Source organism: Dermochelys coriacea, chromosome 11, assembly GCF_009764565.3.
Source record: "Dermochelys coriacea isolate rDerCor1 chromosome 11, rDerCor1.pri.v4, whole genome shotgun sequence".
Lineage (NCBI taxonomy): Eukaryota > Metazoa > Chordata > Testudines > Dermochelyidae > Dermochelys > Dermochelys coriacea.
The window spans coordinates 61,588,183-61,612,925 of record NC_050078.2 but is presented as its reverse complement, the minus strand read 5'-3'; the positions used below and the strand labels follow the sequence as shown (position 1 = coordinate 61,612,925).

Below are 24,743 nucleotides of genomic sequence, written 5' to 3'. Positions count from 1 at the left end.
GACCTATAGAGAAGATTGAAAAAATTGGTTTCTTTGATTCTGTCCACAGGCGGTGGTGGTTTTAAGATATCTCATTCCTGAAGACAACAAAGGCATAGAGAGCACAGCTGCTACTGGCCTTCTGAAACCACCTGGGCCCATATGCCTCTAGTCTGTTTACTGCAATGGTGCCAGTCAAACTCATCACAGAGTGCTGTGGGAAAGTGTCCCACCAAGAAGGAAGAAATAATGCAGCCAGCCTTATCAACCTTTGGAGATTATTACAGAGTATTTCCATTAAAGTTTCCTCAAGTTCTCGCTGGAGGATACAAGGGACATCTGCCTGTGTATATAAACAAACTGCTCCACATGGCTTCCCCGTCTTCCCCATGCCATTTAACTTAACAGGAATGAAAAGCAGATGCCAACGCTACCTCTGTTTGTTGCTACCTCTTTAAATTTAAAGATTTAAGGAAAAACGTATGTGCACACTTACCCAAGGTCCCATCCCCTTCACTGGGCTTGTCCATGCTCAGCTGCCAGGACTGTGGTGGGGTCTTGAATAGGTCCTGGCTCCTGGGACAGCTGAAGCCCCCCAACTGTCCCCTCCTCTTGCTCTTCATCACAGTTCCTGGCAGGACTTTCTGTCTCAGGCTTCTCTAAGGTATCCTGCAGGGTATTGGTGGGATCTCCACCAAGTATGGCATGCAGGCCTTTGTAAAAGTAGCATATCTGTGGCTCAGCAGCAGATTGATTGCGGCACTCTCTGGCCTTGTGGAATACCTGGCACAGTTCCTTAGTTTCCATGTGGCATTGCTACTGATCACTGTTATTCCCCTCTGCCTGCATCCTCCATGCATTCTGTTTGCAGATGTCCATGTTTCTAGAGCTGGTCCTTAGCTATGCTTGCACAACCTCTCTCCCCACAGGCCCAGGAGATCCAATATCTCCTGTCTACTCTATGGAGCCAGCATGGCTGGTGGGGCAGATGCATACAACAAGGTAGGGCTGCTAGGTGTAATCACCAAGGTGGGCAATCAAGAAAAAGCATTTCAAAAATATGTGAGGAGCTTTAAAAGGTGAGGATGTCTTCTGGTTTCTGTGACTCTTGGGCAGTGGTGTTTGCAATTGTGAGCAGAGCAGTCATTGTTGCAGGGAATGGGGCATTGTGGGACAGCTTCTGGAGGACTGTTATAGTTGACACAGGTCATGCACGTCTACACTTGCACTGCATTGACCTCAATAGGTCAACCATGGCTCCATGCCATTTGTGGAGGTGGTTTACTGGCTCACTGTAAGGGGGCACTTATGTTAGCCAGAGATAAATTTAAGCACAATTAGGTCGACAGCAGGCCATTTAAATTGACTTAATATTAGTGTAGACTAGGCCTCTGCACGTTGAGACAACAGAATTGTTGTCTGGCAAAGTGGTGGAAAAAGTATCCATAGTACACTGCAGAATTATAGTGAATACATTGAATTTTCTTAGCATTTGCTATCAGTGACTTAATGGTATATTGACAAGCTGAGGGCCAGCAGCCGATGGTGAGGGCTGCCACTCCGTGGCAGATTGCCTGGACCGAGGAGCTACAAGCGGTAGCTTCCTTTGACGACTTCGACCTCCTTGTAGACAGGCTCACCCAATAACTGTCTGCAGAAATCGTTCCCAGGAGAAGTTCGAACCAGGAGAACGCCCTGCCTGCCCACAGAAAGCTGCTCCAAACCACACCACCACCACCAGGAGAGCCAGAAGTAGAGACGCCAGCCACTGCTACAATCCAGCAGTGGCTTCAAGGATCCAAAAGCTGGGCAAACCGCTCCAAGGCCATGAGGGAGATCCTAGACGGGCCCTCGCCCTACTGCATGATCCCATCTGAGCGTCTCTACAGCTACTTCAAGGATGTATTCAACCACATAGCCCGGAATGATGCGCAGCACCCCGAGTGCCTCCGCCCCCTGCCCCGTGTCGACGAAGCAGGTGTCCTGGAAACTGACTATATGCCCAAGGAAGTGATGGCCAGACTGTCAAAAATAAAAAACACAGCTCCTGGGAAAGACGGCATCCCCTACATCCTCCTGAAAAAGCGAGATCCCAGTTACCTGGTCCTCACCACGCTCTTCAACCAGTGCAAGCGATTCTGCTGGACTCCCAGCTCCTGGAAGAAGGCCATGATGGTACTGGTGTACAAGAAGGGCGAGTGGGATGTCCCCAGCAACTGGAGGCCCATCTCCCTCTGCTCCACGATGTACAAGCTCTATGCCAGCTACCTGGCTTCGAGGATCATGGAATGGTCGATGAGTGGGGGAGCCATCAGCTCCCTCCAGAAAGGCTTCATGTCCTGCGAGGGCTGCTATGAACACAACTTCGTCCTCCAAACCACCATCGAAACGGCCAGAAGGGTGTGGAGGCAGTACACGGTAGCGTGGCTCGACCTGGCTAACGCCTTTGGGTCCATGCCCCACCACCACATCTTTGCCATGCTCCAGGAGTTTGGGATGCCAGAGAACTTCCCTCATGTGATCCGAGAGGTGTACGAGGGATGCAGCACCACCATTTGCTCGGTCGAAGGGGAAACTGCCGAGATCCCGATCCGGAGCAGAGATAAGCAGGGCTGTCCCCTGAGCCCCATCATCTTTAACCTCGCCATGGAGCCGTTGCTGCGAGCGATCTCCAATGGCACAGATGGCTTCAACCTCCACAGCGAGAGGGTGAACGTCCTGGCTTATGCGGATGACCTGGTCCTGACCACGGAGAGCCTCCAACGTACGCTAGATGCCACCAGTCGAGCTGCCGACTGGACGGGGCTCCGCTTCAATGCAAAGAAGTGTGCAACTCTCCACATTGACGACTGCACATCGGTGCAGACAATGGGGTTCCAGATCCAGGGCGAGCCCATCATCCCCCTGGCAGAGAGGCAGGCGTACCAGCACCTCGGCACTCTGATAGGTTTCTGTGTCCGGCGGACACCATCCAGGAGATCTTGCAGGACGCTGCCAAGATTAATGCCTCCCTGCTAGCACTGTGGCAGAAGATAAATGCCCTGAACACCTTCCTGATCCCCCGCATCTCGTTCATCCTAAGGGGATCCACCATGGCGAAGTTACCCCTCAACAAGGCAGCCGAGATTGTCCAGCAGCTGGTGAAGAAGTGGCTGTTCCTTCCCCAGAGAGCCAGCAACGAGCCGTCTACATCGCCCACAGGCATGGCGGTGCCAACATCCCCCGCATGGGCGACCTGTGTGACATCATGGTGATCACCCACGCCTTCCGCATGCTGACGTGTCCCGACGCCATGGTAAGGAACATCGTGGCAAACGCCCTCCATGACGCAACAAAGAAGTGGATTGGCAGAGCCCCCTCCAACCAAGACATCGCCACCATCCCGAGCGGTTCCCTGGATGGCGAATTTGGACAGGACGGGCGTGACATCGCTTCACTGTGGTCCCGCGCTCGCAATGCCACGCGTCACCTGGGGAAGCACATTGGCTGCCACTGGGAGTGGTGCGAGGAATGCCAGGAGCTGGGAGTTCTGGTGCCGCAGATAGGTCCGACGACAACACCATCGTCACCCCGTGCGCCAGGGGTGTGCTGGAGAGGACCCTCAAGGCAGACATCCACTCACTGTACATGGAAACCCTGAAGTGTAAACCAGACCAGGGTAAAGCCTTCGAACTGACCATCAAGTGGGACGCCAGCAACCACTTCCTTGTGGGGGCGACTTCACCCATTTCGCCGACTGGCAGTTCATCCACCGTGCCCAGCTCAACTGCGTCCCTCTCAATGGAGCTATCCGCCACAGGAACCGAGATAAGCGTTGCAGGAAGTGCGGCTACTCTGAGACCCTGCGCCACGTCCTGTGCAGCTGCAAGCCCCACTCCAGAGCCTGGCAGTTGCGCCACAATGCCATCCAGAACCGCCTGGTGAAAGCCATTGCACCACGCCTGGGGGAGGTCGCCGTGAACTGTGCCATCCCCAGTACTGACAGCCAGTTGCGACCTGACGTGGTAGTCACCGACGAGGCCCAGAAAAAGATCATCCTCGTCGACGTTCTGGTCTCCTCTGAGAACAGGACCCCGGCCTTCCGCGAAGCCCGAGCTTGTAAGCTGGAAAAATATGCCCCCCTGGCCGACACCCTGAGAGCGAAGGGCTACGAGGTGCAGATGGATGCCCTTATAGTCAGAGCCCTGGGTGCTTGTGACCCCTGCAACGAGCCTGTGTTGCGAACCTGTGGGATCGGTCAACAGTACACACAGCTCATGCGGCACCTCATGGTCTCGGACACCATCTGATGGTCCAGAGACATCTACATCAAACACATCATCGGCCACCAACAGTACCAGGAGGTGTGAACCAGTACAAAATCGTTCATTAACTACGAGAAAGGGACTGAGAGACTTTTTCCACTGGACCATATGAACTGGGACCATAAATTCACTGAACATTAAATCTCACCAAATGAGGGTAAATCCATCCTCGTCATCGTATCCACTCATTATACTCCACACCTGAACATACCTTATTCCCTGATAACTAATTTCCTGGTGCAAGTGCTGGAGGAACCAACAAGAGGCAGAGCTGTTCTTGACCTGCTACTCACAAACCAGGAAGAATTAGTAGGGGAAGCAAAAGTGGATGGGAACCTGGGAGGCAGTGACCATGAGATGGTCGAGTTCAGGATCCTGACACAGGGAAGAAAGGAGAGCAGCAGAATACGGACTCTGGACTTCAGAAAAGCAGACTTTGTCTCCCTCAGGGAACTGATGGGCAGGATCCCCTGGGAGAATAACATGAGAGGGAAAGGAATCCAGGAGAGCTGGCTGTATTTTAAAGAATCCTTATTGAGGTTACAGGAACAAACCATCCCGATGTGTAGAAAGAATAATAAATATGGCAGGCAACCAGTTTGGCTTAACAGTAAAATCATTTCTGATCTTAAACACAAAAAAGAAGCTTACAAGAAGTGGAAGATTGGACAAATGACCAGGGAAGAGTATAAAAATATTGCTCAGGCATGCAGGAGTGAAATCAGGAAGGCCAAATCACACCTGGAGGTGCAGCTAGCAAGAGATGTTAAGAGTAACAAGAAGGGTTTCTTCAGGTATGTTAGCAAGAAGAAGAAAGTCTAGAAAAGTGTGGGCCCCTTACTGAATGAGGAAGGCAACCTAGTGACAGAGGATGTGGAAAAAGCTAATGTACTCAATGCTTTTTTTGCCTCTGTCTTCACGAACAAGGTCAGCTCCCAGACTGTTGCACTGGGCAGCACAGAATCAGGAGGAGGTGACCAGCCCTCTGTGAAGAAAGAACTGGTTCGGAACTATTTAGAAAAGCTGGACGAGCATAAGTCCATGGGGCCGGATGCACTGCATCCGAGAGTGCTAAAGGAGTTGGCGGATGTGATTGCAGAGCCATTGGCCATTATCTTTGAAAACTCATGGCGATCGGGGGAGGTCCCGGACGACCGGAAAAAGGCTAATGTAGTGCCCATCTTTAAAAAAAGGAAGGAGGAGGATCTTGGGAACTACCGGCCAGTCAGCCTCACCTGAGTCCCTGGATAAAGCATGGAGCAGATCCTCAAGAAATCAATTCTGAAGCACTTAGAGGAGAGGAAAGTGATCAGGAACAGTCAGCATGGATTCACCAAGGGCAAGTCATGCCTGACTAATTTAATTGCCTTCTATGACGAGATAACTGGCTCTGTGGATGAGGGGAAAGCAGTGGACGTGTTGTTCCTTGACTTTAGCAAAGCTTTTGACACGGTCTCCCACAGTATTCTTGCCAGCAAGTTAAAAAAGTATGGGCTGATGAATGGATGATAAGGTGGATAGAAAGCTGGCTAGATTGTCATGGCTCAACAGGTAGTGATCAATGGCTCCATGTCTAGTAGGCAGCCGGTATCAAGTGGAGTGCCCAAAGGGTCGGTCCTCAGGCCGGTTTTGTTCAATATCTTCATAAATGATCTGGAGGATGGTGTGGATTGCACCCTCAGCAAGTTTGCAGATGACACTAAACTGGGAGGAGCGGTAGATATGCTGGAGGGTAGGGATAGGATACAGAGGGACCTAGACAAATTAGAGGATTGGGCCGAAAGAAATCTGATGAGGTTCAACAAAGACAAGTACAGAGTCCTGCACTCAGGACAGAAGAATCCCATGCACCGCTACAGACTAGGGACCGAATGGCTAGGGCAGCAGTTCTGCAGAAAAAGACCTAGGGACGAGAAGCTGGATATGAGTCAACAGTATGCCGTTGTTGCCAAGAAGCCCAATGACATTTTGGGATGTATAAGTAGGGGCATTGCCAGCAGATCGAGGGATGTGATTGTTCCCCTCTATTAGACATTAGCGAGGCCTCATCTGGAGTACTGTGTCCAGTTTTGGGCCCTACACTACAAGAAGGATGTGGAAAAATTGGAAAGAGTCCAGCGGAGGGCAACAAAAATTATTAGGGGACTGGAACACATGACTTATGAGGAGAGGCTGAGGGAACTGGGATTGTTTAGTCTGCAGAAGAGAAGAATGAGGGGGGATTTTATAGCTGCTTTCAACTACCCGAAAGGGGGTTCCAAAGAGGATAGTTCTAGACTGTTCTCAGTGGTAGCAGATGACAGAACGAGGAGTAATGGTCTCAAGTTGCAGTGGGGGAGGTTTAGTTTGGATATTAGGAAAAACTTTTTCACTAGGAGGGTAGTGAAAGACTGGAATGTGTTACCTAGGGAGTTTGTGGAATCTCCTTCCTTAGAAGTTTTTAAGGTCAGGCTTGACAAAGCCCTGGCTGGGATGATTTAGTTGGGTATTGGTCCTGCTTTGAGCAGGGATGATCTCCTGAGATCCCTTTCAACCCTGATATTCTATGATAGCCATTATATGAACAACATACCTCAATGTCTGTACTTAGACCTGTTAACCTTTTACCCCCAATCGGGGACATTGCAGATTATGTATTCCTTACGGCACCCGACCCTAAACCGAACTTTGCACCCCTTGATAATCTGTACCTTATTCCTGATAACCAGAAACTTCTATGCTTAAACTCTGTACTGTTTTCTTTTTATTTTAACATCTTAATAAAATGATTAAATTTGCTTGCAGTGGAGTGGGCAATTCACACTAACTTGTGTACTTGAATCTCACGTGGATTCTAGTGTAAGAGTGGCATTCATTTCTTACCAATTCTTTTTCAAAAGCAAAAGGAGTTATTACAATAAAATACTTTATAGTTAACCATTGTCATTAGTCTGTCTACACATAAATCACTGCATATTTTTAACAAATTATAGTGAGCTAATTTAGCTGTTACTGTTTTCTGCATTAACTTAAGTGTAGCATGTCGACTCTGCCAGCTAGATTGATGACTCTAAGTATTTATTTATGAAAGGATTTTGGAATATGCTTTTCTGTTCAGTTTTGAACAGATGCAGCATTAAAGGCTACTGGGTGACCTAACTCCTCCATGTGTCTGATTTGATAACTGAAGGCACACTGCCCATGAATTAGGACTAGGGTACATGGATGCTTTAAGTCATTTTTTGGCAGTGTGTGCTCTGAACAAATGTCTGGGGCTTGGGGAGCACTGGTGTAATGTAGGTTTATGTGTAACATGATATGTTTTTGGTTCACAATAGCCTGTCTTCTACATTCTTAACACCTGATAACACATAGGGTATGTCTACACTACAAAATTAGGTTGAATTTATAGAAGTTGGTTTTGTAGAAAGTGTTTTTATACAGTCGAGTGTGTGTGTCCCCACACAAATGCTCTAAGTGCATGTAGTCGGCAGATTGTGTCCACAGTACCGAGGCAACAGTTGACTTCCGGAGCTTTGCACTGTGGGTAGCTATCCCACAGTTCCCGCAGTCTCCACCACCCATTTGAATTCTGGGTAGAAATCCCAGTGCCTGATGGGGCTAAAACATTGTCACGGGTGGTTCTGGGTACATATCATCAGGCCCCAGTTCCCTCCCTCCCTCCGTAAAAATAAGGGCAGACAATCATTTTGCGCCTTTTTTCTTGAGTTACCTGTGCAGACGCAATACCACGGCAAGCATGGAGCCCGCTCAGCTAACCGTCACCGTATGTCTCCTGGGTGCTGGCGAACATGGTACTGCATTGCTACACAGCAGCAGTTTATTGCCTTTTGGCAGCAGACAGTGCAGTATGACTGGTATCCATCGTCGACGTAGTCCTGGGTGCTCTTTTAACCGGGCGCCTGGGCAAACGTGGGAGTGACTCAGCCAGGTCATTTCCCTTGTTTCTTCTCATGGCGATTGAGTCCTACCGGCAGTGCACTGTCTTTTAATCTGCAGCTAGCAGAAGACAATGGCCAGTAGTCATACTGCACTGTCTTCTGCGGAGCACCCAGGAGGTGACGATGGCTAGCCGTCGTACTGCACAGTCTGCTGCCAGCATGATGTATAAAGATAGATGAAGTGGCTCAAAACAAGAAATAGACCAGATTTGTTTTGTATTCATTTTCTCCTCCCTTCCTCCCTCCCTCTGTGAAATCAATGGCCTGCTAAACCCAGTTTTGAGTTCTATCCTTGAGGGGGCCATTCAGTTTCTCGCAAAGCCACCCCTTGTTGATTTTAATTCCCTGTAAGCCATGTCGTCAGTTGCCCCTCCCTCTGTCAGGGCAACAGCAGACAATCGTTCCGTGCCTTTTTTCTGTGCAGACGCCATACCATGGCAAGCATGGAGCCCGCTCAGATCACTTTGGCAATTAGGAGCACATTAAACACCACACGCATTATCTAGCAGTATATGCGGCACCAGAACCTGGCAAAGCGAAACTGGGCAAGTAGGTGACGTCAGCGCGGTGATGAGGACATGGACACAGACTTCTCTCAAAGCACGAGCCCTGCCAATGTGGGCATCATGGTGCTAATGGGGCAGGTTCATGTGGTGGAACACCGATTCTGGGCTCGGGAAACAAGGACAAACTGGTGGGACCGCATAGTGTTGCGGGTCTGGGACGATTCCCAGTGGCTGCGAAACTTTTGCATGCATAAGGGCACTTTCATGGAACTTTGTGACTTGCTTTCCCCTGCCCTGAGGTGCAAGAATACCAAGATGAGAGCAGCCTTCACAATTGAGAAGCGAGTGGCAATAGCCCTGTGGAAGCTTGCAACGCCAGACAACTACCGGTCAGTCGGGAATCAATTTGGAGTGGGCAAATCTACTGTGGGGGGCTGCTGTGATGCAATCAAAGATCAAGGGTAGTGACCCTGGGAAATGTGCAGGTCATAGTGGATGGCTTTGCTGCAATGGGATTCCCTAACTGTGGTGGGCCATAGAGGGAACCCATATCCCTATCTAGGCACTGGAGCACCAACCCAGCGAGTACATAAACCGCAAGGGGTACTTTTCAATAGTGCTGCAAGCACTGGTGGATCACAAGGGACGTTTCACCAACATCAACATGGGATGGCCGGGAAAGGTACATGACGCTTGCATCTTCAGGAACTCTTATCTGTTTCAAAAGCTGCAGGAAGGGACTTTCTTCCCAGACCAGAAATAACCGTTGGGGATGTTGAAATGCCTATAGTTATCCTTGGGGACACAGCCTACCCCCTTAATGCCATGGCTCATGAAGCCATACATAGGCAGCCTGGAGAGTAGTCAGGAGCTGTTCAACTACAGGCTGAGCAAGTGCAGAATGGTGGTAGAATGTGCATTTGGACGTTTAAAAGGGTGCTGGCACAGTTTACTGACTCAGTTAGACCTCAGTGAAACCAATATTCCTACTGTTATTACTGCTTGCTGTGCGCTACACAATATCTGTGAGAGTAAGGGGGAGACGTTTATGGCGGGATGGGAGTTTGAGGCAAATTGCCTGGCTGCTGGTTACGCACTGCCAGACACCAGGGTGGTTAGAAGAGCACAGGAGGGTGCAGTGTGCATCAGAGAAGCTTTGAAAACCAGTTTCATGACGGGCCAGCTTCTCTGTAAGCTAACCACCCTCCCTACCTCCCTTCGATCACCGCTTGCAGAGGCAATAAAGTCATTGTTGCTTCACATTCATGCATTCTTTATTAATTCATCACACAAATAGGGGGATAATTACCAAGGTAGCCCAGGAGGGGTGGTGGAGGAGGGAAGGACAAGGCCACACAGCACTTTAAAAGTTTAAAATGTATTGAATGCCAGCCTTCTGTTACTTGGACAATCCTCTGGGGTGGAGTGGCTGGTTGTCTGGAGGCCCCTTCACCGCCTTCTTGGGTGTCTGGGTGAGGAGGCTATGGAACTTGGGGAGGAGGGCAGTTGGTTACACAGGGGCTGTAGCGGCGGTCTGTGCTCCTGCTGCCTTTCCTGCAGCTCAACCATATGCTGGAGCATATTAGTTTGATCCTCCACCAGCCTCAGCATTGAATCCTGCCTCCTCTCATCACGCTGCCGCCACCTTTCAGCTTCAGCCCTCTCTTCAGCCCGCCATTTACTCTCTTCAGCTCACCACCTCTCCTCCTGGTCATTTTGTGCTTTCCTGCACTCTGACATTGTTTGGCTGCATGCATTCGTCTGTGCTCTGTCAGTGTGGGAGGATAGCATGAGCTCAGAGAAAATTTCATTGCGAGTGCATTTTTTTTGCCTTCTAATCTTCGCTAGCCTCTGGGAAGGAGAAGATCCTCTGATCCTTGAAACACATGCAGCTGGTGGAGGAAAAAAAATAGGAACAGTGGTATTTGAAAAGACACATTTTATAGAACAATGGGTACACTCTTTCACAGTAAACCTTGCTGTTAACATTACATACATAGCACATGTGCTTTCATTACAAGGTCGCATTTTGCTTCCCCCCACCACATGGCTAACAGCCGGGAACATTTCTGTTCAGCCATAGGCAAACAGCCCAGCAGGAACAGGCACCTCTGAATGTCCCCTTAAGAAAAGCACCCTATTTCAACCAAGTGACCATGAATGATATCACTCTCCTGAGGATAATACAGAGAGATAAAGAATGGATGTTTTTTGAACGCCAGCAAACATACACTGCAATGCTTTGTTCTACAATGATTCCCGAGTACGTGCTACTGGCCTGGAGTGGTAAAATGTCCTACCATGGTGGATGGAATAAGGCTGCCCTCCCCAGAAACCTTTTGCAAAGGCTTTGGGAGTATATCCAGGAGAGCCACGAATGCCAGGGCAAATTAATCATTAAACATGCTGGCTTTTAAACCTTGTATAGTATTTTAAAAGGTACACTCTCCAGAGGTCCCTTCTCCGCCTGGTGGGTCCGGGAGGCAGTCTTGGATGGGTTCGGGGGGTACTGGCTCCAGGTCCAGGGTGAGAAACAGTTCCTGGCTGTCGGGAAAACTGGTTTCTCCGCTTGTTTGCTGTGAGCTATCTATAACCTCCTTCTCATTCTCTTCCTCGTGCCCAAAACCTGCTTCCATGTTGCCTCCATCTCCATTGAAGGAGGCAAACAACATGGCTGGGGTAGTGGTGGCTGAACCCCCTAAAATGGCATGCAGCGCACCATAGAAGCGGCATGTTTGGGGCTCTGACCCAGAGCAGCCGTTGGCCTCTCTGGTTTTCTGGTAGGCTTGCCTCAGCTCCTTAAGTTTCACGCGGCACTGCTTCGGGTCCCTGTTATGGCCTCTGTCCTTCATGCCCTGGGAGATTTTCACAAATGTTTTGGCATTTTAAAAACTGGAACGTAGTTCTGATAGCACAGATTCCTCTCCCCATACATCAGTCAGATCCTGTAGCTCCCGTTCGGTCCATGCTGGAGCTCTTTTGCGATTCTGGGACTCCATCATGATCACCTCTGCTGATGAGCTCTGCATGGTCACCTGCAGCTTGCCACATTGGTCAAACAGGAAATTGAAATTCAAAAGTTCACAGGCCTTTTCCTGTCTACCTGATCAGTGCATCTGAGTTGAGAGTGCTGTCCAGAGCGGTCACAATGGAGCACTCTGGGATAGCTCCCAGAGGCCAATACCATCTAATTGCGTCCACAGTACCCCAAATTCGACCCATCAAAACCAATTTCAGCGCTAATCCCCTTGTCGGGGGTGGAGTAAGGAAATTGATTTTAAGAGCCCTTTAAGTTGAAAAAAAGGGCTTCGTCATGTGGATGGGTGCAGGGTTACATCGATTTTAACGCTGCTAAATTCCACCTCAACCCCTAGTGTAGACCAGGGCATACAGTAGTATTTAAAAGGCACTTTCTGACTTATTCCCACACCCTTGGCTATTCCTGGGTTGTTCATAATCTTCAATTGAATCTTCTTTGGTTGGTTAGTGGAGACTTTAGACCCAATTCTGATCTCTTTTACTTCAGCCTAAATCTGGTGCAACATATTTGACTTGCACTAAGATCTGAATCTGTGCTGTTTCAGTTTTTATACTAGCCCCACTCCCAGAACCTAGTTCCCCTCTGGAATCTAACTGTTAGAAAGCTTGTCTCTCTCACCAACAGAAATTGATCTAATAAAAGATACTGTATCATCCACCTTGTGTCTCTAATATCCTGGGACCAACGCAGCTACAGTAACACTGCATACTTTCTCTCTTCCACTCTTTTTACCTCTTTAAATATCACATTGTTGCCCCTGTTTGACCCGAGCGGTGAGTCAAAGTTTGGGGCCCTGGGGATGTTCTAGTTGGAAGCAGAAATTGATACAGTCTGATATTTTATTTGATGAAATCTTGTTTATTTACAAGGAATGTACAAAGTCCTGCTTCTCCTAATGCAGGAGGATCCAAGAACAAAAGTAGCAGTTTCTTAATTTACAACCCCAAGCCTCTTTAGCCAACATTCCCAAAAGTGCTCTCTCTCTAGCTTTTTCCAGGTCACAATGTGTTTACCAGCTGCTGCTTGGCCTTTTTCTGTTTCTCTCAGTCTCTCTCTGTTCTTGTCTGTTTAGTTTCTATGTGGTCTGCCTTTCTCCTCACCCCCTCAGTTTAGCAAAATCCCTCCACTCATTCAGTCCAAAATTCCTGAGTGGGTTCACAACATGCTGTTGTCTTAGGTGGGGGACTTCTGATTAACTTATCCTGGCAGTTATGTCACCTGAAGGATGCCTTTATACCCAGTCTCAAAGAGGTTTGTGATCCAGTCAGTCTCCAGTGCCTCTCAGCATAACAATATTTTCAGGATAGCACTTTTACATTTCAGCAGGTATCCTATTCTTATTTCATTATTTTTTACAGACATCATCAGTGCCCAATATGTTTAGCAATTTGGGAATTTGCTGGCTGCCTACTTTTATATTCTGGACTGAAACAGAGTGCGGTCTCTGTCTTTGCACTGCACAAAACATTTCCCCTCTTTCTTACATCAACAGATCTGTGGTCCTCTTGATATAGCTACAAGATTTATAAGCATATTAAATAATTGCCCTTTTGCTGATAGGAACACAAAGTAAAACCAGTAACCTGCCTCCAGCAATGGACAGTTGTTATTATTTTTAAACAAGGTTACAGTACAGTAAGAGGATGAGAAAATCAGAAGGAATCCCAGATCTAAATTCCACTGAGCCAGATTCTTACTTCATTTAAACAATTGTAAATCCAGAGTAATTTAATTAAAAACAATGGTGCCATTCAGTCAGCTCTAGCAAAATCAATGGTGTAAATCCAGATTTACATGGCAGTAATTGAAATCTAGATCTAGCTCACTGATTGTATGACTTGAGGTAATTAATTTGACCTCCTACAGCCTTAATCAAATAGTTTAAAATTGATAAAACTTAGAATCCCTTTGAAAAAATCAGATGTTGTGTATTTAAAAAAGCCTTCTCTTGGAGGAAGGAAATTACAAAATGATTTCTCTGTAGTATCTTGAATTTTTAGAAAAATTATGGTCGATTCTCCTCTTCTAATCCAGTCTATCCAAGCAAGGGAATCAAAGCAACAGATGTCTTGTTAAAAAAATAGTCTGAGATGTAGATGCCAGCCATTATAAGCAATCTCTAATCTGCTACAAATTAAATGTCCAAATCCTGTTTTGTGTGTGCTAAATGGAGGCATTAATTTTTGCAAGGAAAGCCGTTTACAACCCAGACATTTCTCTACTATCCATTCTTCTGAATCTTTGGAGCATCTCCAGACTTCTGCTTACATGTAAGACACAACAGTAACATTTGTGGTATGAAAGCTATTTGACTACAATATGAACTATTTAAATAAGTGAATTTCACATTACATTCATTAACTTTTATCCACATCATTTCAGTAGCCTTTCCTTTACTACCTTTACTTCCTTTACTACCTCTCATGAAGGATAATCTTTGGTTAAAACAGATCTCCTTAATACATAAAAACAGAAGAATTTTTCTTAGGTTATCACTGTCTATTCTTTCAAGCATGCATCATAATAGTGCAACAAACTGGAAAAACCACCAATTTTCAGACATTTGTGAAGCTGCATTTAAGACATCTGGACACACACTTGTAGCTAGTCAATTTCTTTAGCTAGTCTGACCATCACTAAGGCAACATTTTAGTCCCAGGTATTTTTAGTAAAAGTCATGGACAGGTCACAAGCAGTAAACAAAAATTAAAAGCGCGTGACCTGTCCATGACTTGTACTATATACCCCTAACTAAAACTTGGGCCAGGGGGCCGTGGGTTCTCTGCGGGGGCAGTCCAGGGGTGGTGCAGGTGCTGGGAGTGGCAGGCAGCAGCATGCAGCCCAGAACCCCCACTGATCTCCCTTTACAAGCTTTTGATAGTGCTCTTTTAGGTCTATTACAGAGGCTTTAGGAGGGAAATGGAAACTATCACCAATGGCTGATATTGCAGCAGCCCTGCCTCAATTTACCCAGTATTTTCTCTGACTCATTCCAACTGTCTGGCCAAGCCATGTAACAAAGTCCAACCTTTTTGGGGCCTCAGAGTCTGTCACTTAAAGTCTACAGAACCATAGGAAAACAACCAAATCTTCAGCCTAGCCAGGCTTGGCTATTAGCCTCCTCCTTTGCAGGCTAACCCCAGCTGCAATAAACTGTCCAAACCCTATTTCCTAGGCTTCAACCTCACTACCTAGAGGCTAGCATACTTCCCCTTTATCCAGGTTTTCAGGCAGGCTGTAGTCCCTGACTGGCTCCTGTCTTCAGCTAGGCCATAGGACAATCTGTCTCCTCAATTTTCCCCACTGCTGGGCTTCCTCTTAAATCCAACCCTATACAGGTGTAGCAGGATGGGGCTAACAGAATAGGGCTGACTGTCCCAAAGCCTTTTACCCTTAAAAGGGGCACACCACCTTGTTAAAGAAACATTTTATTCATTGCTGCAGTAGTAATGTCTTGTCATTTAGCTTCCTGAGTATTTGGTACCTTCTCGTCTCACAAGGAAAAGATCTAAAATGTCTAAAAAGAAAAAAATCTTGCCCTGTCTTCCTGATATCTCATGGGTGACTGGCCATCAGTTCAAGCTTCCCTCTAAGCCCTCACCACCTATCATTGGTAGCAGCTACAACTTATCACTTCGGTATTCCTATATTTCCACATATATAACCAAAAATTGTGTACTGTGTTATGGCATTTGGGTTGCTACTTCATGCAGTGGCACTTGCCACATCCATTCATGCTTGCATTCATCCTGCAGATGTCCTTGCTACTGATTTTTTTCCACCATCAAACGAATTACTAAACATCTGGAGAATGGATGGTGACTGGAAAGACAATACAGATGATGCTGTAATGGTAATAGTTGTAAATGTCTTGGTTTTCAACAACTAGGAAGGCCCCATATAGTCCACAGCATGGAAATAGCCATGGAATCTATGTTTTGCAGCCCAAGTACTTATCTGTCTGAGATGGTATGCATGTACACAGGGTGGCCAGCCCCTCCCGCTGCTGTTCCATTTCCAGCTTGAAATGCAGATATACCCTGCATAAGTAACCTTCATTTCTTGTGTGTGTCTATCCTGATTATATTGGGTAAGTTTGTTTGCAGGTCAAATTCAGCCCTAGTGTAAGTAGGTGCAAGTTCCTTTTGCTTCATTGCGTTTGCTTATGCTAGAGATGAATTTGGCCCATAGGCTTTGGATAGATTCTGCCTAGAAGAATATTTACCAATGGAAGTCATATATATGATTATCTCAATTGAAACAGACAAGTGATTTCTAAAAGAATCTCTCTGGCTTTAAATTTCTTTTACTGGTAAACTTGCTCAATCCTAGGCTGTAGAACATTATCATATACCAAGATGACATTTTCTTATTTATATTCACATTAGACTAATGTACTAACTCTTCTTTCCTAAGGTTTTTCACTGCATTCAGGCAAGCTGTATAGATCTTCTAAAGACTATTGAGAAATACCAGCAGAGACTCAATGGTATGCAATAACATATGTATTTTAATTTAGTGTAATAACCATCATTACTTTTTTTAATATTTTGGATTTAAATCCATTGTTAAAACCAGATAACTGTTTAACCTAAAACAATCTTCTGGCATATTTGAAATGGTTTTTAATTTCTAGAGAATGTCACTATTTTAGTGTAAACTCTGAGTGCCAAGATTTGGGATTTCTTGATAGAATACATTAATGCTACCTGTATTTGTACTAATGGCAGAAAATGAAGAACTCAGTTATATCGCTAATTTAACTTGTTCTAGTAGCCCTAATTCTTGAGACTATCATTGAACTAAGGGAAGCCATTACAACTATTAGAAAACATGACCAGTGGTTTATATAAAAAACTTAATTTTAATTTCCCTAAATTTTCAGAAAAGCTCCTCCCCGTTTATGAAAGTAAATGATTTTAAATAAAATTGGGAGTTTTTCCAACTGAAATTATGGTGCAGTATTATCTCTATAAAGTTCTACACTTGTTCAAGTAACAAAGGATAGTAAAAGTAAGTTTTAGACCCTTAGCAGACAAGGATCACTGATTAAAGTTACATCCTTTATGAATCAGAGTTCAATTAAAAGTATTTTTAAATGTACTCATAAATTACCATAAACAACAAGATACTAATGACTAAAGTCTTTTGTTTAGCATGTCTCTATAGTCTTTATCTGTGTCTCCTACCAAAGAAAGTCTCAGATGCCCAACTATGCCACATGAAAAAAGTATTTGAGAAGTCTGATTTGGACATTTGCGTGTTTTACTTTAAAATGTATTCCTTCTTTCCTTCCTCTCCCCCCAATACATACCATATCCAACTATAAATGCTGTCAAAACCTAAAGATCTTTTTATGTATCTTATCACTTTGAACAATAATGTGCTTGTTTTCCCACCCTCTGGGGACTATTCTTAATAAGATTAAATACATTGGAAGTGTTAGTTTATCTGTTTATATTGAGCAATTATTTCCTTTTATAGTTATGTCTGAGGAGGAAAATGAGCTAGGGCTCCTTTTAAAGATTCAAGGAGAGCAAGATGCTACTAAAGCTGGCAAAATGATGGAAGCCACTGGAAAGACCCTCTGTTCTTCTGCTCAACAAAGGTTTTCAATTATTTTATGTAGTCTTTCTTCAAGTTACATTTGGTGCTATTAATATAAAGTTATGTACATGGAATAATGTACCTATTTGGTGTTTAAGATTCTGAGGTTAGATCCACGGAAAGCAAATACAATTTTATGTAAAACAAATAGACTATAATAGAAGAAATATATACAGAAAATACAAATAATCAAGAAGTACAGACAGTAAGATCAGTGTAATTTAAATTGCAAATATAAATATAGAATTGAACTGAACTTACAAATACAACATACTGCTGCAGTGAATGGGCCAAATTCTGCAGTCTACACTGTGGTGTAAATTAAATGTCATGAGTAAATTGATCAAAAACATTATAAGTGGGTGCAAATGATTAAGTAGTATAGCTTGCACCAATATACTAAACAAGTGTAACACTGAGAAGGGGCAGCAGGAAAATTGCATCAGGGAACAGAGCAGCATCTCCCCTATGCTGTTACACCATCCTATTAGCTGATTTTACTACTGTATTCCCTTGTTTGTGCCCTTGGTGTGTAAATTACTCATTTTAATCTCTGCTGAGAGCTGTAATTTGCCAACCTTATTCATGTCAGGAAGTACCTTACTATGTAAGCAGTCCCATTGCAATTAATGGGCCTATGTGAGTATGAATTGTTACCTATTAAGACTAAGGGTGGCAGAATCAGGCCTGATGGACTTCTCTTGCAAATTAGACTACTATATCATTTACACCAGTTTTCTGATGAATATACATCATTTACATCATAGAAGTTAGCCAGAGACTTATATGGGTGTTGCATTTATTTACAACATGACTGCATTTTACCCAATATCTTCAAGCTCACAAAGGAAAAACAATCTGATGTAGAAGGAAGTAATATTTCTCTTTAAACTGATTTCTTTGCTATCTCTGCCTTGAAAAGGGTACTTTGGTTATTGAAAAGAGGTTCTTTAATAAGGCCATTCATAATGGATTTTACTGCTGTTTGAAGCAAAGACAGGAGTGTCATAGAACATTTTACTTAGTATGGGATGCATTAGTTTATCTTAAATGTGGTGTTCCTTCAGAAAACTGAGCATGACATACTGGTATATCGAAAGCAATTTTCAATTTCAAAGGATTCTGCAGAATCGGTATATGGACATGTGACCTGGGGTCAGGAGACCTGGATTCCAATCCCAGGTCCGTCAATGACCTGCTGAGTAATCTTGGACAAATTACTTCATATATTTGCCTCAGTTTTCCTCATGTGTAAAATGGAGATGATAATTCTTACCCTCCTCTAAAGTGCCTTGAAAAGTTATATGCAAGTTCTAAAATTTTAACCTATGTTTAAAAAAATAAAATTGTAAAGTAAAGCATACCAAAAGTTAGAAAATCCAAAAGTTAAGGTTACCCAGACAACCTTAATTATGCCACTTTTGTGTCTGCATATTAATACATTCTTTAGTTAGTTAATGAATATAAATATGACTAATTCAGAGCACAGGTTGGATGAAGCTCAGTGGATTAAATATGTATTTTTAATCATGCTTCATTCACTATATAAAGTCTACCCTGTCCACTGAGGTCCCAGATATGCTCTCACGCTTTATCTAGATTAGGGATTAAAATAAATTAATACACATTAGCTAACATATGCTAACACATCAGTCCAGTGCAGACAAGGCAAACTGCCTTTAACACGTGCTCAGCTGGTCGAATTGAAGCCTGGGCTCCCCCCTTGTTTAACTTGACCAGCTGAGCACGTGTTAAAGGCAGTGTGCCTTATCTGTAATAGACTTGTAAAGTGTGTTATATATGCTAACACAGACTAACATCACACCTTCAATTCTAGTCTAGAAAATGCCTCAGTTAAACAAGTGTAAAGTGAATGGTAGTTGCAAACAATTTGGCTCTCAGCACCTCTGATTGACTGTCTAACCTTGCCTCATTCAATATTCGCCATTCAGCTTGCACATCAAATGCAACAGTGGACCTGTAGAAATAAATATAACTGAACAAGAAAGTGAATTTCACCTCTTCAAAAACAAAACAGCTTGAGCTTTGGGGGGAAAAATTCAGCTGAAATTGGGACAAATCAAAACCTCAATTTCTTGTGGAAGTCAAATTCTGGAATATTTTGTTTCTGAAATGAAATATGCTTCTGGGGCTGTCAAGGAGTGTGGAGCCTGAAAGCGCTGGCCTCCACTACTCTATGACTGCCCCCATCCCAGGAAACCTGTCAAGAATCTGGGAGCTTTGGAACTTGGCCTTGAAGTTTTCAGGCTGCTGAGGAGCCAGACACCTGGAAACTCTTGGAGCCTCAGCAGCTACTAGGCAGACTGATGATGAGCCAGGAGCTCAGAAAGCCGTGGCTAATTTCCTTTGAAAGATTAGTTGAGCCTGGCAGGCCCTGGCCAATTTCCTTTGAAACCTGCAGAACATTTTGCTTTTCACAAATTGGCATTTTCCAACAAACAAATATTCTAATGGAAAATTTCCAACCAGGTTTAGAAATAATAGCATGTGATTGTGTAAGACTATCATAAGTCTTATGAATGTGGGGCAAAGTTAGTTAACTTTTTGAGTACTTCATCTTACACCTTAAATCCTGATACCACAAACATTTGTGCAGGTGCTTAACTTTATGCACAGGAGTACTCAGATTTAACTTTGCATGCAGAAAAATCAATCAGGATCATGGTCTTCAATTTCTTTTAATACAGTTTCTTTCTTGGAATTTCATAGGGTTTTTAAAAAATGAAATGATAAAGTTAATTTCCAAAATGTGGAATTATTTGCCAGACAGTGCTATGAGGCAAGGCTGAATCCCTTCAAAGACTGTATGGAACAAGGCAAGGATCCTCATTAACTTTGCCTCAATGATAACACACTTGTGCATTGGAGGAGATAATTTTTCCACAGATTTTTAATGTGTTGATCTAAAATTTCACTCTGTTATTTTGTGCATACATGTTCAGTGGTAATAGAATGTTGGGATATTAATGATAACCATCTCCTACTATAATTTTTAAAATTACAGTACCTTCATGATAGATTTTTAAAACCTTAGAGCTTGTCAAAATATTTTTATTGGACCACCAGAAAGCATGAAAAAGTCCCATTAGGTATTACCTCTGTACCAAATGTTGTTTCTATTGCCTCCTGCTGAGGTGAGAACTGTAATGTGTGTGTTTGTATACATTAAACACAAAAAGACTACATAAAAAAACGGTTGCAAAATCAACCACTCAAAAGTTAAGAAATGCCAGAATTAAGGTTGCCTGTACAACCTTAATTTGGTCCCCTTGCATATAGGCATTATGTTACAGTCTTTAAGTACATAACATCTCTTATTTCCATAGGACCCCTGCTTCATCCAGTGCAGAGAATGAATGGTTCTCACTCAGTGAGCAGCGATTCAAAATTTTGTTTTATCCTCATTGTTCAATGTGTGGCCCCAGGCCTTCCTTACTCCACGCTATTCAAACTCTGCTTTGAAGTAAGAATTATTAATTTCTTCATGGGATTTTCTATGGTACTCATTATTATAGTATCTGAGTGCTTCACAAATATCAATTTGTTTTCACAAGACTCCTGTGAGATGAATGGATACTGTACTCATTTTACAGATGAGGAAGAGAGAGGCACAGAGAGATTAAGGTCAAAAGTATCCACTAATTTTAGGTGGCTGATTTGTGACACCTGATTTTTCAGAGTATATAGCACTTTCTATGACCAAAGCACATTTCCCATTGACTTCAGCTGCAGCTGTGAATGCTTAGCACTTGTGCATTTCATACCCAGCAACACGCAACTGGTGACCACCTATGAAAAAATTGGTTTAACTTACTTGACTAACATTACGTACAAACACTGGCGGAGGCAGAGAGAGAATCCAGTTCTGCCAGGCAGCATTCAACTGCCTTAATCACGGAACCATTCATTTCTTCTTGAAATCCCCTTCCTCATTCACTACACATTTACTCCTGTAGCAAATGAAGCAGGGGTTGTACAGACGACAGCCTCCTTCACTACACAATCCTGATTCACCCCTAGAGCAAGTCCATCCTATGCAGTGAATCAAGCAGGAGTCCTGTGGGAAAAAATAGTATGTGATTATGTAATTAAAGACTGTATCATAATGCATATGCACAAGGGGGCAAAAGTAGATTTTGTTTAATTTTTTAAAAAAGTGAACTGAAAAAATAGAAATTCCATCATATAGCATTATATTGGCATCCACATAGGTCATTTGCAGGGTTGGAAAATTTAAATTTTCCACACAGACCTCTGCCAGTTGAGCTAACAGAGTAACTGATAGTGAAAGTAGGTTGTCATCCTCTACATGGACCAGGACTAGAGAGGGATGGAGCACTTTGACAGTGAGTTTCACAAATATGTACTGACAGTACAGGAATGGTGAGATTCACAAATTGTGGGTTCCATTCCAGACTTTGCAAGGAAGTATGCTCTAGTGGGCACAGACTCTTCTGCCCAATTACCCCAAGCTTGACCCCTTCTGCCCTGTCTCTGTCCCAGGCCTGTGTCATCTGCACTCCTGACTCCTTGTCTCAGTCCCATTCTCCTCAGCTAGCCAATTCCAATCTCTTCTCCTCAGGCTTCTCATCCTCACCCCCAATCTCCTTGTTCAGTCATTCCCAGTTTCTCCCCCACCCACTCCTGGCTCCTTGTCTCCAGTCTCCTTGCTCAGCCTGTCCCAATTTCCTCCTCCCGTCCTCTTCGGCTGATCTGTCTCTCTCCCCCTACTGGCCTCAAGTCACCCCATCCCCTCCTCCTCTGTCCCTGTTAACTCCCAGTCTCCCTCAGCATCTCAACCAATCTCAGTGCTCCCACCCGGCTTCTTGTCCCAGTCTCTTTGCCAGCTAGTCCCAGTCCCTCCTCTCAACCCACCTCTGTCAGATCTGTCCCCCCACTCCCATCAGTTCATAGTCCCAGTGTCCTTGCCTGGCCAGTCACAGTCTACCCCCAGCTCCTCATCCCCATACCATTTCTCTCTCCAGCTCCCAGGATCTGTGTCCAGTGAGTCCGTGTCTTTCCCCACACTCCCAGTCTTCTTGCCCAGCCAGTCCCAGTATTCACATCCTTCACAGCTCCCACTCCCAGTGTCCCTCTTCCCCCTGCCCACCGACCTCGAGTCCAAGTCTCCCACCTCAACCCTCTTGTCCTAATCTACTTCCTCACCTCCCTCAGGTCCAGCTCTTGTCACTGCATTCAAATCAAACAACTTTCCACTCTGGATTTGTGGAGAGCACAGGAGTGACAGACTCCCTGCTCTGTGTCTTGCCCCAGCCTAGCCTGCCGCAGCCTAGTGCTGCAATTGCTGGAGCATGTGGAGCATTTGCTGGAGCAGAATCTGTGGTGAATAACTAACAGTTCTCTACTGAGCATGTGCAAACCAATTTTTCAGAGGCGTTTTTGGGGTTTATTTTTTGCTTCACTAAATTTGGACAGATTTTCTCTAGAGTAACAAAAGGTCAATATCCCTGACGCAAACGCCACCACCCCTGCCAAATTTCAAGTTCTAGCTCCAAAGCATGGAGGCACCAGAGCCTTTCAAAGGAAAGGTGGAAACTTGGTGGAACAACGATAAGCAATGAGATACAGTAATACTAGGTTACATAATATATAGGAGTGACAGAGTAGGTCATGCTGGTGTGGGATTGGCTCTATATGCGAAAGTAAGCATAGAATCAAATATAGTAAAAATCTTAAAGGAATCCAACAGTACCATAGAACCTCTGTGGATAGAAATTCCATGCTTGAATAATAGAAGTATAGCAGTAGGAATATACTACCAACCACCTGACCAGGATGGTGAATGTAAAATGCTATGAGAGATTACAGAGGCTACAAAAAACAGAAAATCTAGTAATAATGGGGGATTACAAATATCCCATATTGACTTGGAACATATCACTTCAGGATGGGATGCAGAGATAAAGTTTCTAGACACCATTAACGGCTGCTACTTGGAGCAGCTAGTCCTAATAGTGACCACAATGTAATTGAATGTAATATCCTTGCGGGGGAAGGGATACTAAGTAAAGAAACCCCACAGGAGCATTTAACTTCAAAAAGGGGAACTCCACAAAAATGAGGAGACAAGTTAAATGCAAATTAAAAGGAACAGTCACAAGAGTGAAATGCCTGCAAACTGCCTGCAAACTTTTTACCACCACCATAATAGGGGCTCAAACTACGTGTGTATCCCAATATTAAAAAAAACACCAAAAAATGCCACAATGGCTAAACAATAGAATAATAGAGGCAGTCAGAGACAAAAAGACATCCTTTAAAAATTTGAAGTTAAATTTTACTGAGGAAAATAAAAAGGGACATATACTTTTACATTTAACTAGTCGGAATTTAATTAGGCAGGCCAAAAAAGAATTTTAAGGGCAACTAGCAAAAGACACAAAAACTAACAGCAATTTTTTTAAAATATACATCAGAAGCAGAAAGCTTGCGAAACTATCTGTGGGCCACTATATAATTAAGGTGCTAAAGGAGTGCTCAAGGAAGACAAGGCCAGTGCAGAAAAGCTAAATGAATTCTTTGCATCCGTGTTCATGGCAGAGGATTTGAGGGAGATTCCCAAACCTTTGCCATTCTTTTTAGGTGACAAATCTGAGGAACTGTCCCAGAATGAGGTGTCAGTAATGGAGGTTTTGCTATATTAAACAGTAATAAATCACCAGGACCAGATGGTATTCACCCAAGAGTTCTGAAGAAACTCAAATGTGAAATTGCAGAACTACTAATTGTGCTATGTAACCTGTCGCTTAAATTAGTCTCTCTACCAGATGGCTGGCAGACAGCTAATACGATGCCAAAAAGGCTTCCAAGGTGATCCTGGCAATTACAGGCCAGTAAGTCTGACTTCAGTACCAGGCAAATTGGTTGAAATGATTGATAATTCAGTTCTTTACTGACACATAGATTAACACAATTTGTTGGGAAAGAGAGACCATGGCTTTTGTAAAGGAAAACTATGCCTCACCAATCAATTAGAATTCTTTGAGGGTGTCAGCAAACATGTGGACAAGGGTGATCCAGTGGATAAAGTGTACTTAATCTTTCAGAAAGCATTTGACATAGTCCTTCATCAAAGGCTCTTAAGCAAAGTAGGCAGTCATGGGATAAGAAGGAAGGTTCGCTCATGGATCAGTAATTGGTTAAAAAAGACAGGAAACAATGGGTTGGAATAAATGGTCAGTTTTCACTGTGGAGGGAGTGTCTGGAGTCCCTCCAGAACCGATCAACATATTCATAAATGATCTGGAAAAAGGGGTAAACAATGAAGTGGCACAGTTTGCAGACAATACTGAATTACTCAAGATAGTGAAGTTCAAAGGAGACT

General features: G+C 44.2%; 2 protein-coding genes across 9 annotated transcripts in view; one reads left to right on the top strand and one right to left on the bottom strand.

The window, feature by feature from the left end:
- ICA1L (islet cell autoantigen 1 like) overlaps positions 1-24,743 on the top strand; it is a 63,323-nt gene that overhangs the window by 16,329 nt on the left and 22,251 nt on the right. For all 7 annotated transcript variants that reach the window (XM_038422123.2, XM_038422122.2, XM_038422119.2 and 4 more), the window contains 2 exons: positions 16,187-16,259; positions 17,255-17,378. In XM_038422123.2, coding sequence (XP_038278051.1) covers positions 16,187-16,259; positions 17,255-17,378 — 197 coding nt within the window. The remainder of the gene's footprint in view (positions 1-16,186; positions 16,260-17,254; positions 17,379-24,743) is intronic.
- Positions 17,490-24,743, bottom strand: part of FAM117B (family with sequence similarity 117 member B) — a 131,718-nt gene continuing 124,464 nt past the window's right edge. For both annotated transcript variants that reach the window (XM_038422117.2, XM_043505610.1), the window contains one exon: positions 17,490-21,455. The gene's annotated coding sequence lies outside the window, so the exon portion shown is untranslated. The remainder of the gene's footprint in view (positions 21,456-24,743) is intronic.